Consider the following 14344-nt stretch of genomic DNA (forward strand, 5'->3'; position numbering starts at 1 on the left):
GTAACAAGGGGCAGAATTCACGAAGTACCAATATCAAATGCCCATTACGCCTATTACAAGCAAAAAAGTTCTATGTTAGGAAATAGTTCGACATTTCTTTCATATGCTCCGCTTTCTCAAGCTTGAGATAAAAATGTGGTAGTACGAAATGTTTATATAAATTTGGAATTATCATATTCTTCCACACAATATGTGTGATGTCCCCTTTTCTTCTCCTTCCTTGTTCTAACAATCAATCTTGTCACCACCGATCCTGTGACTTCTGGCAAAAATGTTCTGTCAAAACTTCATTTTCTCGGATATACCGAGAAGATAATGTGTGATCTTTCTTTCCTGTTATTCCTGTTAGTCGTTTATTTCCCCTCTAGTAGTTTTAATCTACAGATTTCGCTAATAATTATAACAACGCTTATCACACATCTAATCAAACATACAACCAAAACAGCGACTGGCATTCACCCGTTCGGGTTTATTCGGCTCAGCTCTACATACTCGTCAATTTTTGTGTACGGGCAAGTTTTTTATTTCTAGTGGCAAGCGGGATTCCCCTGGCATAGATATCACGTACCCTATGCAAGCATTCAAAAACTTAATTACAGTTCGTCCAGAAATCAGCTTAGAATGTATTCCAAAAATGTTCAAAAACCAACTAGAATCCGTTTCAAAATCATGCGAATAATCGACAGTAATCTGCTGTAATGAATTGATGACTTATGCTGAAACATCTGTAACTCCAGATCACCTAAATGACAATTTAAGCCTCGTGGATTCTTCAGATGTTGGGAGAGCTGAGGCTGGGGTTATACATTTCATATTCATTATGGTGTGAGAAATATTCCAGCCAGTGGTAATGGGAACAACGAAACCGACACTGACAAATACGTATCGACAGCATGTTAACTTGGGACAGGCTTCTCAGTGTAGTAGACAGTTGACAGCTCCAGATGTTGAACTTTTTTGTATAAAATCTCACTTAACAATTCCAGATAATCACTCATTTAATAAACTGAAAAGAGCTCCGCTGTAAAGACACAAGCTGACTGAAGTTAGTTTGTCAGCTCACATAAGAGAACTGGACAGAAAATTGTGGGGAGGTATGTTCTGTCTGCAAGTTCAAAAGCAAGTTGCTTCTTGTAACATAGTGGGGAACCATGTACTCACTCCTTAGTTTGCAGACCTATGAAGGAGAGAAGCGCATAACCACAATCCTGCAATGTACCTTGCTCTCGTCCCATCCACCTCTACCCTCTCTACACCTTTACACTCCCAGAATGCTGTTTACCCTTTAAGACGATTCTACTGCATTGAGACATGGTACACGCATTTAATATTAGTTCTTAATCCACTTGATTAAACAGAAAACGCAATTTTATACCATCAAAACACTATTTTTAATAATCTGCGATCGTTCTCTCCATTGCTATGTGGAAGCTGTTAGTCCTAGAGAAAAAATTAATCGGACCTTTTTTGTACGAAATTTAATGTAGTTTTATTTTGTGCTGGTAAACATTTTCGAACTCTTCTTTACAGAAGAACTGAACTGGTAGAAGCCGACCCCGGGGAAGATCAATTTGGATCCCGTAGAAATGTTGGAACAAGTGAGGCAATACTGACCCTACGACTTATCTTAGAAGATAGGTTAAGGAAAGGCAGACCTACATTTAGTTACAAGAGTCGAGGGGCATGAAAGGGAAGTAGTAGTTGAGAAGGGAGTGAGACAGGGGTTGTAGCCTGTCTCCAATGTTGTTCAATTTGTATATTGAGCAAACAGTAAAGGAAACAAAAGAAAAAAATTGGAGTAGGAATTAAAAACCATGGAGAAGAAATAAAAAAGTTTGAGGTTTACCGACGACATCGTAATTCTGTCAGAGACAGAAAGGCACCCGGAAGAGCAACTGAACGGAATGGACAGTGTCTTGAAAGGAGGATATAAGATGAACATCAACAAAAGCAAAACAAGGATAATGGAATGTTATCGAATTAAATCAAGTGATGCTGAGGATATTAGATTATGGAATGGGACATTTAAAGTAGTAAATGAGTTTTGCTATTTGGGGAGTAAAATAATTGATGACGGTCGAAGTAGAGAGGATATGAAATCTAGATTGGCTATGTCAAGGAAAGTGCTTCTGAAGAAGAGAAATTTGTTAGCATCGAGTATAGATTTAAGTGTCCGAAAGTCTTTCCTGAAGGTATTTGTATGGAGTGTAGCCATGTATGGAAGTGAAACGTGAACGTTAAACAGTTTAGACAAGAAGAGAATAGAAGCTTTCGAAATGTGGTGCTACAGAAGAATGCTGAAGATTAGATGGGTAGATCACGTTACTAATAAGGAAGTACTGAACAGAATTGGGGAGAAGAGAAAATTGTGGCACAACTTGACTAGAAGGAGGGATCGGTTGGTAGGACACGTTCTGAGGCATCGAGGGATACCAATTTAGTGCTGGAGGGAAGCGTAGAGGGTAGAATTGTAGACTAAGACCAAGAGGTGAATACGCTAAGCAGATTCAGAAGGATGCAGGTTGCAGTAGTTATTCAGGTATGCCTATGTTGTTCATGACACCCCCTCCTACCACTGTGCAAAAAACTCGCGATTCCACGATTTTTTTCCATTTTAGACTTTTTATGGTCTTCGGTGACTGGGCTACTTAGTGGGGATAGCGCTGAAAGAATAACAAGTTTTGCGTTATATAGTGTTTTTTTTTTCTCCGCACAGCATTTTAACCGCTCAAAATAACCCATTCCTATTATTACCTATAATAAACGTAGAAGTCGAATAAAGACTGAAAAATTTTGACTCTCTCAGTGTCAAGATATATTGAAATTAAATTAAATACTTAAATAATAGGAAACTGAGTCTATCAACGTTCGCTGCTTTTCTCCAGAAGTGATAAGTGGTTGAATACAACAAAAAATCACCAGTGTTCTCTTATTGATTCCATTTTCTTTAACTGCCCAAAAATCATATTTTGATTGGGGATCATACCACTATTTGGGGATTAGAGTAGTCAATGCTAAATGGTGCAAACAAAGGTTGAAGATCTCTTTGTCTTGTTACGCCGTTCGTTTTCAGTGGCTACAAACAGATAAAGGTTTATTGCGTAGATATAGCCAGTGGATCAGCTACTTTTTACTTTTATTGTATAATATGAATGATTTGTCGTTAACTTTTTATTTACTACTGTTACCATAATTTCCTTCCTGTTTTACCATCCCATAGAAGTGGCAGACCAATTTTAAAACACTCTTTTAAAACAAATGAAGCATTGTATTTCATTGCTAAATTACTTTGTAAAAATATTTCCAAATTAAGGACAATGCCATTCTACAATACAAAGAAAGTCTGGCGACGACAGCAACGGGGGCATTATTGTCTCCGCAATTCTGTACCAACTCTTATGCCATGTGTTATTAAAATACCATTTTTTAAGAATAAAAATTACTTCACTTTTTAAAAAAGTTTATTAAAAACGAAGAATTTTAGAGCTGCTGCTACGGCTAATCGATATTTCGTCATTTAGTCTGTTATTGTTAAAACACAAAAAAACACCAGTTATAACCGAGAGAAAACATATACCGAAAATGCCGGCTATTCATACCATATTTTACGGACTATAAGACGCTGCGGGCTATAAGATAAACATTACTTTTTAAGAGATTTTTAAAAAAATAACATTTCTGCCATTTTTATTATTAGGTTTCCAAGCCAGCTAAAAAAATTCTTAGTTAATAAAATTGAACTGGCCTTTAAAACACCTGAAAATCGTCATTTGCACTTGCTTCTTCTTCTTCCTCTTAGTTGTCGTAATTTGTCTTTTTCAGATATAAGATTGTCTTCACTGGCATCGAGGACATTACTTATGCCACACTTCTTGAGAGGTTTTCCAATAATGTCTTCTTTCACTCTAGATCACGACTGTTTTATCCAGTGACGCACTTGTTTGATTGTAGGTAGTTTTAAAGCTCCCTTCGGCGTGAATTCATGGTGGGTTTCATCCATCATCCATTTGTTTCATTCCTCTTCCCTATACCCTTTAAGTGGTTTATTTATCGAGACATCAAGAGGTCGCAAATGTGAATTAAGTCCTCTCGGAATAACAGCAAGCTCTATATTTCCCTGTCTCAATTTCTCATTCACAGGGTTTTTCAAACGACTGCTAAACTGATCTAGCACAAGAAGAGAACTCTTCTTCGATAAAGCATCTTCCCTTGTTTCTCACACTCTATAAATACATAATTTCATACTATCCAATCCTTGTCATGTACGTGAACAATAGCACCTGGCTGTATTTCAGAAGATTCTGACATTGTTTTGCGCTCGAAAATGATAATTGGATTAAGTTTAGTACCGTCAGCACAACATGAAAGAACAGCAGTGTAGTGCATTTTTCATGTCCATTTGTTTTTATGGTTTTAACACCTTTCATGGCAGCAGTTTTGTTGCTCGGTACATCAAATAGAGGAGTTCCATCAATATTCGCTATTTGGCTTAGTTGCCCATTGATGCGATGGAAAGGTAATATTTTCTTTTGATACTTTCAATTCAAATTCACTCGCACCGTAGACTGCAATGTCGCATCATAGGCTAGATAGTGTTTCTGGGTTTGTGTTTGCGGGTTGGGCTGCAGACAGTGTTAGCAAACATGTGAATTCCCGCAAGTCATGTTCTTTGCATCGGTGTACTGGTTCTGGCAGTTGAATCCAATGTTACCAGATGGCAGTGGCTGGTCTGTGTAAAGGTACAAGAACACGCGAACACTAACTTTCGACACCTTGCGGATTTATTGATTATTTTTCCTAGAATGCTGTAAACTTAACATAGGTACTAGACTCTGAAAGATACGACTACTGCCCCTCTAGACTCGTGAAACTTAGCATCATGGGCGGGAGCACATCTTCAGTTGTGCAAGGAGCTTTTGCGCATGCGCAATTCGCGTGACTTAATTGGCTTCCGGGCCAAAAACATGCTGATTTCACAACAACGTACACTGTTCACGACGTGCACAGCAAGCCCTTGCTACGCAACCAGAAATTTACGTCAGTGCCACCAAGCGGTAGCACATTGCATCAGATTTTTATCCCCATTCAAAATGGTTCAAATGGCTCTGAGCACTATGGGGCTTAACTTCTGAGATCATCAGTACCCTAGAACTTAGAACTACTTAAACCTCAGTAACCTAAGGACATCACACATATCCATGCTCGAGGCAGGATTCGAACCTGCGACCGTAGCAGCAGCGCGGTTCCAGACTGAAGCGCCTAGAACCGCTTGGCCATTCCGGTCGGCTATCCCCATTCACTCGGCATAAACAATGCTAGATGATAGCACACGCCTCAGATATCCTAATTCACTCACATATACTGTAGTAAAATTACATCAGACGTCAGTATATGGCCTTAAAGTTGTACTGACAGTAAACCTATTTTGTTGGTTTCTGAATGAGTCATAGTATATTAAGTTATGAATCTTATCATACAGTAATCCATTTGAGGCGCTGAGAATCATCAGGGCCTAAAGCATATCACTGTCGTTTGTGAGATTGTACCATTTATTCATGCTTCTGAAATCTGTTGATCTTACGGTGCGTGAGGGTTATCTGTACGGTAGGCCCACATGAAAATTCACGAAAAGCTGTTTCACTGTTTTCTCCGATACTCACTTAAAAGTGAGATCAACGGCAGTGTGCTTTAGGTCCTTACGGATCTCATCACCTCATTTGTATTCTAGTCAAGTGACTATGTTGGTAGACATTACTACTTGATTTTAATCATTTCCACAAACGGCACTTCGTGTTTGGAGTTGGTTGTTTACTGTGCGGGAATTGGCTTTCGTTTGCAGTGTAAACATTTTAAATGCCGGCAGCTAGCAGAAAAGTAAAGCTGTGAGGAGGGATCGTGAGTCGAGCTTGGGTAGCTTAGTCCATAGAGCGCTTGCCAGCAAAAAGGCCTCGAGTTCGAATCTCGGTCCGGCACATAGCTTTAATCCGCCAGCGCTTCGTATCAGCGCGCGCTCCACTGCACAGTGAAAATCTCATTCTGGGAACATGAAAGTAAATTACCAGAAAAAGTTAGGCGCAAAGGAACTAGGGCCTCCGAGAACAGATCCTTTGAGAGAGTGACGAAATCAAATGAGCGTGAATACAAGCGAACGCTTAACAAAGAAGTGTTGTGAGTTTGCAGCTTTAGAATATCTGATTTTCAGCCCGGAAGTTAGGGATCTTGTACATTTGTCCGAAAAATGGAAAAGACCGAAAACTCCCTCTTACAAAAAAAATGCGAAGTGGAGAGCTAGAAAGTTAGCGCGTTACTTCATTATTGCCCCAAACTTTAGTTAATTATGTGAGGATGATGATGAGGTCCCATACTCCGAGGAACGTAGGTGACGATATGGGAGACCCGCACCTCCTACTAGGCAAGGTTCTAGACGGGGTGGTTTGTCATTGCCTTCCTCCGACCATAATGGGGATGCATGATGATGATGATGATGATGATGATGATGACGACACAAGAACACCCAGTCATCTCGAGGCAGTGAAAATCCCTGACTCCATAACAGCAAAATTTCACGACAATCCTTTCTTTTGTCTGATAAGTTATGCATTTTATTATTATTGATATTATTATTATTATTATTATTGTCTTTCCTACCTCAGACGCTATGTCTGGTTAAAAATGGAAAGTGACGCGGACCTTGATCAAGCGTGACTTCCTTTTAACTGTGCGGTATATGTTACATTGCATTTAGGTATTTCGGGTAACTGAACGTGTATCAGTAATTACAGATTTCTGCAGTTGTATATATATGTTTGGATGTAGCTGTATTGCGTTGATGTACTAGTGGATATTGTGTGGTATGACCCCTGTAGTTGATAGTATAATTGGTACAATGTCAACTTTATCCTGTTGCCACATGCCCTTGACTTCCTCAGCCAGTTGGATGTATTTTTCATTTTTTTCTCCTGTTTTCTTCTGTACATTTGTTGTATTGGGTATGGATATTTCGATTAGTTGTGTTAATTTCTTATTTTTATTGGAGAGTATGATGTCAGGTTTGTTAGGTGGTGTTGTTTTATCTGTTATAATGGTTCTGTTCCAGTATAATTTGTATTCATCATTCTCCAGTACATTTTGTGGTGTATACTTGTATGTGGGAACGTGTTATTTTATTAGTTTATGTTGTATGGCAAGTTGTTGATGTATTATTTTTGCTACATTGTCGTGTCTTCTGGGGTATTTTGTATTTGCTAGTATTGTACATCCGCTTGTGATGTGAACTACTGTTTCTATTTGTTGTTTGCAAAGTCTGCATTTATCTGTTGCGGTATTGGATCTTTAATAATATGCTTGCTGTAACATCTGGTGTTTATTGTTTGATCCTGTATTGCAATCATGAATCCTTCCGTCTCACTGTATATATTCCCTTTTCTTAGCCATGTGTTGGATGCGTCTTGATCAATGTGTGGCTGTGTTAGATGATACGGGTGCTTGTCATGTAGTGTTTTCTTTTTCCAATTTACTTTCTTCGTATCTGTTGATGTTATGTGATCTAAAGGGTTGTAGAAGTGGTTATGAAATTGCAGTGAGGTAGCCGATGTATTCATATGAGTGACTGCTTTGTGTATTTTGCTAGTTTCTGCTCGTTCTATAAAGCATTTTCTTAAATTATCTACCTGTCCGTAATGTAGGTTTCTTATGTCGATAAATCCCCTTCCTCCTTCCTTTCTGCTTTAATCATCACTGTTTTTATTATTGGCTGTAGTTGTCTAAACTTGTTAATAAGCAGGACAGCAGATGCTATTAATTTCACACACTCAAATTTACCTGAATGTAAAAATTTGTGAACACCCAGAACGCATATTCACGAGCCGCTTCCAGTGACATCGAATATACGCCATTTTTAAGACCGGTGGAAATTTTAATTCAAGTACTGCACATTTTTATATTAATTTCGAGAATAAGACGCACCTTAATTTTAGAGGGTAATATTTCGAAGAAGAAAGTGAATCTTATAGTCCGTAAAATACGGTAACTAAAATATCGGTATCGGTTTTAGGAGAGAGGTTTTTCCCATCTCTAGCTACTATTATAGGCGCCGCCTCTCCCCTCTGAGTCTCCGGCCATCCTGATTTAGGTTTTCCGCGATTTCCCTAAATCGTTTCAGGCAAATGGTTCCTTTGAAAGGGCACGGGCGATTTCTTTCCCAATCCTTCCCTAACCCGAGCTTGCGCTCCGTCTCTAATGACCTCGTCGACGACGGGACGTTAAACACTAACCACCACCACCATCTCCCCTCTGAACGCAGCACGCTTGCAGCACTCACCACGGCGAGGAAGCAGCGGCTGTGCAGGCTGGCGGCCCAGCAGCCCAGCACGCCCCCGGCGGCCACGACGACGCCTGCGCAGACGGCGGCCAGCCCCACGTAGTAGAAGAGCGGCTGGCGCGGCGCGTCGTGTGACGTCAGCAGGCGAGACAGTAGCACGCGGCCGGAGTCAGTCAGCAGCACGCCGCCCGCCGCCACCACGCTCAGGCCCACCACCTGCAGCAGACGGCGCTCGTCAGACGCGTAGGCCCCAGCAGCCTTGGAGGCACACTGTACACTGACAACAAGGGAAACTCCCCATCACACCCCCACAGATTTAGTGGGAACATGGCCCACAATGGATACCATCCAAATGGTTCAAATGGCTCTGAGCACCATGGGACTTAACAGCTGAGGTCATCAGTCCCCTAGAACTTACAACTACTTAAACCTGCCTGAGGCGGGATTCGAACCTGCGACCATAACGGTTACGCGGTTCCAGACTGAAGGGCCTAGAACCGCTCGGCCACACCGGCCGGCGGATAGCATCCCCCTAAGATTTAGTGGTAAGATGGCCCACAATGGATAGCATCCAAATGGTTCAAATGGCTCTGAGCACCATGGGACTTAACAGCTGAGGTCATCAGTCCCCTAGAACTTAGAACTACTTAAACCTAACTAACCTAAGGACATCACACACATGCATGCCTGAGGGAGGATTCGAACCTGCGACCGTAGCAGTCACGCGGTTCCAGACTGAAGCGCCTAGAACCGCTCGGCCACACCGGCCGGCGGATAGCATCCCCCTCAGATTTAGTGGTAAGATGGCCCACAATGGATAGCATCCAAATGGTTCAAATGGCTCTGAGCACCATGGGACTTAACAGCTGAGGTCATCAGTCCCCTAGAACTTAGAACTACTTAAACCTAACTAACCTAAGGACATCACACACATGCATGCCTGAGGGAGGATTCGAACCTGCGACCGTAGCAGTCACGCGGTTCCAGACTGAAGCGCCTAGAACCGCTCGGCCACAAAGGCCGGCAGATAGCATCCCCCTCAGATTTAGTGGTAAGATGGCCCACAATGGATAGCATCCAAATGGTTCAAATGGCTCTGAGCACTATGGGACTTAACAGCTGAGGTCAGCAGTCCCCTAGAACTTAGAACTACTTAAACCTAACTAACCTAAGGACATCACACACATGCATACCTGAGGGAGGATTCGAACCTGCGATCGTAGCAGTCACGCGGTTCCAGACTGAAGCGCCTAGAACCGCTCGGCCACTCCGGCCAGCGGATAGCATCCCCCTCACATTTAGTGGTAAGATGGCCCAGTGCATAGTGCGTCAAAAATTGAACTCAGATCAAGCATGGGAACACGAAGAAGATGTACTGAACTATGAAAGAAAAAGCAAAATAGGAACAGTGAATTGTCCAAGGACAAGAAGTGCAAGAAAGAGCAGACTCAAACAGCCACGACGTCGTGGGTAAATTATCATGGTGTTGGACTACCAACTAACACATTTTCAGCACTACTTCTCCCATTTCTTACGGACCATCTTTAATGATCCGCCTCGCAGGTGGAACGTCCAATCCATGAGAAGCTCAGAACTGATCTGAATCTACCCGAACCGAGCCCTCCCGACTCGCCTCGCTGTATAACGCGCTACTTCCGAGCGAGAAGCCGGCCACGGTGGCCGTGCGGTTCTAGGCGCTGCAGTCCGGAACCGCGGAACTGCTACCGTCACAGCTTCGAATCTTGCCTCGGGCATGGTTGTGTGTGATGTCCTTAGGTTAATTAGGTATAAGTAGTTCTAAGTTCTAGGGGACTGATGACCTAAGATGTTAAGTCCCATAATGCTCAGAGCCATTTGAACCATTTTTGAACCGATCAAGAGGGCATGCCGGTCCCTGTCGCAGCTTTGTATCCTGCCTCGGGCATGGATGTATGTGATGTCCTTAGGTTAGTTAGGTTTAAGTAGTTCTAAGTTCTAGGGGACTGATGACCTAAGATGTTAAGTCCCATAGTGCTCAGAGCTATTTGAACCATTTTTGAACCGATTAAGAAGGCGTGCCGGTCCTCGTCACAGCTTCGTATCCTGCCTCAGGCATGGATGTATGTGATGTCCTTAGGTTAGTTAGGTTTACGTAGTTGTAAGTTCTAGGGGACTGATGACCTCCGATGTTAAGTCCCATAGTGCTCAGAGGCATTTGAACCATTTTTGAACCGATTAAGAAGGCGTGCCGGTCCCCGTCGCAGCTTCGTATCCTGCCTCGGGCATGGATGTATGTGATGTCCTTAGGTTAGTTAGGTTTAAGTAGTTGTAAGTTCTAGGGGACTGATGACCTCCGATGTTAAGTCCCATAGTGCTCAGAGGCATTTGAACCATTTTTGAACCAATTAAGAAGGCGTGCCGGTCCCCGTCGCAGCTTCGTATCCTGCCTCGGTCATGGATGTATGTGATGTCCTTAGGTTAGTTAGGTTTAAGTAGTTGTAAGTTCTAGGGGACTGATGACCTAAGATGTTAAGTCCCATAGTGCTCAGAGGCATTTGAACCATTTTTGAACCGATTAAGAAGGCGTGCCGGTCCCCGTCGCAGCTTCGTATCCTGCCTCGGGCATGGATGTATGTGATGTCCTTAGGTTAGTTAGGTTTAAGTAGTTGTAAGTTCTAGGGGACTGATGACCTCCGATGTTAAGTCCCATAGTGCTCAGAGGCATTTGAACCATTTTTGAACCGATTAAGAAGGCGTGCCGGTCCTCGTCACAGCTTCGTATCCTGCCTCAGGCATGGATGTATGTGATGTCCTTAGGTTACTTAGGTTTAAGTAGTTGTAAGTTCTAGGGGACTGATGACCTCCGATGTTAAGTCCCATAGTGCTCAGAGGCATTTGAACCATTTTTGAACCGAGCGAGAAGGCGTGCCGGTCCCTGGCACGATTCCGCCCGGCGGATTATAATCCAGTCATCATAATAACAAACCTACATTGCAATATGTATTCTTATACGTTTGCTGGGACGTCATTGGATTTCTGTTTCACTTGGGACTGCAGCCAAGCTGTCTCGAGTACTGTCAAGTACGATAATAAGGGTGAGTTTTGTACTTAGCGATATTGCGGGACAACAGCTTTCCCGGCGCATTTAACTTGGACAGCACTGGCCGGTCAGCTGGTACAGCTAGCCTGCAGTGACGTGGCCAGCTGCAGTTCACACGTAAAAGAGACGAGCAGAGGAGCAAGATAGTTCCGAATGTCATTTAATTTTTAAGCAGAATGAAATAATGCTCTGAAAATCTCCCACAATACGCTCCTTAGACAACTAGACTAAAACAGCAACACGTTATCGTTTTCAGCTAAAGTACTATTGTAATTAAAAACCAGAATGAAAATTCCTGAGTTAACGGCAAGGTAATTTTTCTGCATAAGCTCTGTGTAACGTAAGAGAGTATTGAAGGATTTCACTGAAGCTATTACTTACAGCCAGTTGCCTGGTAATCGCTTAACTCCTTTATCCAAATCCGAGAAATTCATTTCAGTTCTGGAAGTGTCACCTGCTACGTTGATAACGAGCCTATCAACACCAGAATCCACGAAGGATTTCACCTTATGGTTAAATATTGAAGCCACTGAAGCTATTACTTACAGTCAGTTGTCTGGTAATCCCTTAGCTCCTTCCTTATCCAAATCCGAGAAATACATTTCAGTTCTGGAAGTGTCACCTGCTACGTTGATAACGAGCCTATCAAACCCAGAACCCACGAAGGCGCAGCATTTTCTCTTCTTCTTTCATGAGGTGCCATTCTACACTCCTGGAAATGGAAAAAAGAACACATTGACACCGGTGTGTCAGACCCACCAAACTTGCTCCGGACACTTCGAGAGGGCTGTACAAGCAATGATCACACGCACGGCACAGCGGACACACCAGGAACCGCGGTGTTGGCCGTCGAATGGCGCTAGCTGCGCAGCATTTGTGCACCGCCGCCGTCAGTGTCAGCCAGTTTGCCGTGGCGTACGGAGCTCCATCGCAGTCTTTAACACTGGTAGCGTGCCGCGACAGCGTGGACGTGAACCGTATGTGCAGTTGACGGACTTTGAGCGAGGGCGTATAGTGGGCATGCGGGAGGCCAGGTGGACGTACCGCCGAATTGCTCAACACGTGGGGCGTGAGGTCTCCACAGTACATCGATGTTGTCGCCAGTGGTCGGCGGAAGGTGCACGTGCCCGTCGACCTGGGACCGGACCGCAGCGACGCACGGATGCACGCCAAGACCGTAGGATCCTACGCACCGCCACATCCCAACAAATTAGGGACACTGTTGCTCCTGGGGTATCGGCGAGGACCATTCGCAACCGTCTCCATGAAGCTGGGCTACGGTCCCGCACACCGTTAGGCCGTCTTCCGCTCACGCCCCAACACGTGCTGCCCGCCTCCAGTGGTGTCGCGACAGGTGTGAATGGAGGGACGAATGGAGACGTGTCGTCTTCAGCGATGAGAGTCGCTTCTGCCTTGGTGCCAATGATGGTCGTATGCGTGTTTGGCGCCGTGCAGGTGAGCGCCACAATCAGGACTGCATACGACCGAGGCACACAGGGCCAACACCCGGCATCATGGTGTGAGGAGCGATCTCCTACACTGGCCGACAACCTCTGGTGATCGTCGAGGGGACAGTGAATAGTGCACGGTGCATCCAAACCGTCATCGAACCCATCGTTCTACCATTCCTAGACCGGCAAGGGAACTTGCTGTTCCAACAGGACAATGCACATCCGCATGTATCCCGTGCCACCCAACGTGCTCTAGAAGGTGTAAGTCAACTACCCTGGCCAGCAAGATCTCCGGATCTGTCCCCCATTGAGCGTGTTTGGGACTGGATGAAGCGTCGTCTCATGCGGTCTGCATGTCCAGCACGAACGATGGTCCAACTGAGGCGCCAGGTGGGAATGGCATGGCAAGCCGTTCCACAGGACTACATCCAGCATCTCTACGATCGTGTCCATGGGAGAATAGCAGCCTGCATTGCTGCGAAAGGTGGATATACACTGTACTAGTGCCGACATTGTGCATGCTCTGTTGCCTGTGTCTATGTGCCTGTGGTTCTGTCAGTGTGATCATGTGATGTATCTGACCCTAGGAATGTGTCAATAAAGTTTCCCCTTCCTGGGACAATGAATTCACGGTGTTCTTATTTCAATTTCCAGGAGTGTATATCCCGCCAGCGTCGGGCAGTAACATGTGAAATAGGTGCGTGCGTTAGGTACAGTACGTCGGCAGCTTTACAGTCTTGTTACTGCTCGAGTCAAATCCTACAACATGGTTCCAGATCAGTTCTGTTGGGTTCGTATTACAATGCTACAATAGCAAATGTAAAAATGTAGCATTTGTATGATGTGCTCGGTGCTGTGAAAAATGATTGTTCTTCATATGCCTGCGATATTTATCTACCTCTGTGGTAAAAAACAGTGGACATAGTCCAAATAAAGAGGATTTGGTTTTTCGTTTTTACCTTACAAAATTAAATTGTTATGTTTTCTTAATTTAAACAACTTTTATGAACAATGTTTCATAAAACATCGGTAATTAAGAAGTTTTAATTGGAATGGAAACTGGAATTTCGCGTCTAATATGTTAATTAGAAACAAGAAGACGTGCACTATTCATAAAAAATGATGACGAGTTTTATAATTACAATATGTAAGTATTTCAAATTGAACGACAAAAAAATGAGAGTGAGGTGATTTGAATCAACGAACCATTACCTGAGTATCATTCACATTCCATTACTCTACCGTCTGCACTACACATTAGATGTGGGTTGCATTATCAACTGCATGTACATACAGCGCTGGGAATACTTCAGCGTGTGTTTCATTACGGAACAGAAAGCAGCCTCAGCCATTTTCATACTGGGCATTAACAGCGCGACAGTCAGAGCACAAAGCCGCAGAGGCTGTGACTGTACACGATTTTTGAAATAAAAACTACGTGGCTAAAGATTGATTACGAAAAACGTTGATGGCTGTTAATACATGATAGTACAA

General features: G+C 43.4%; 1 protein-coding gene across 1 annotated transcript in view; it reads right to left on the reverse strand.

Moving 5' to 3' along the window:
• The window catches only part of LOC126281388 (CD82 antigen-like), a 112262-nt gene that overhangs the window by 49891 nt on the left and 48027 nt on the right, over positions 1 to 14344 (reverse strand). The window contains exon 2 of the mRNA XM_049980314.1: positions 8321 to 8536. Within this exon, the coding sequence (XP_049836271.1) occupies positions 8321 to 8536 (216 nt within the window). The remainder of the gene's footprint in view (positions 1 to 8320; positions 8537 to 14344) is intronic.

This window comes from Schistocerca gregaria, chromosome 7 (genome assembly GCF_023897955.1).
Source record: "Schistocerca gregaria isolate iqSchGreg1 chromosome 7, iqSchGreg1.2, whole genome shotgun sequence".
Taxonomy (NCBI): Eukaryota; Metazoa; Arthropoda; class Insecta; order Orthoptera; family Acrididae; genus Schistocerca; species Schistocerca gregaria.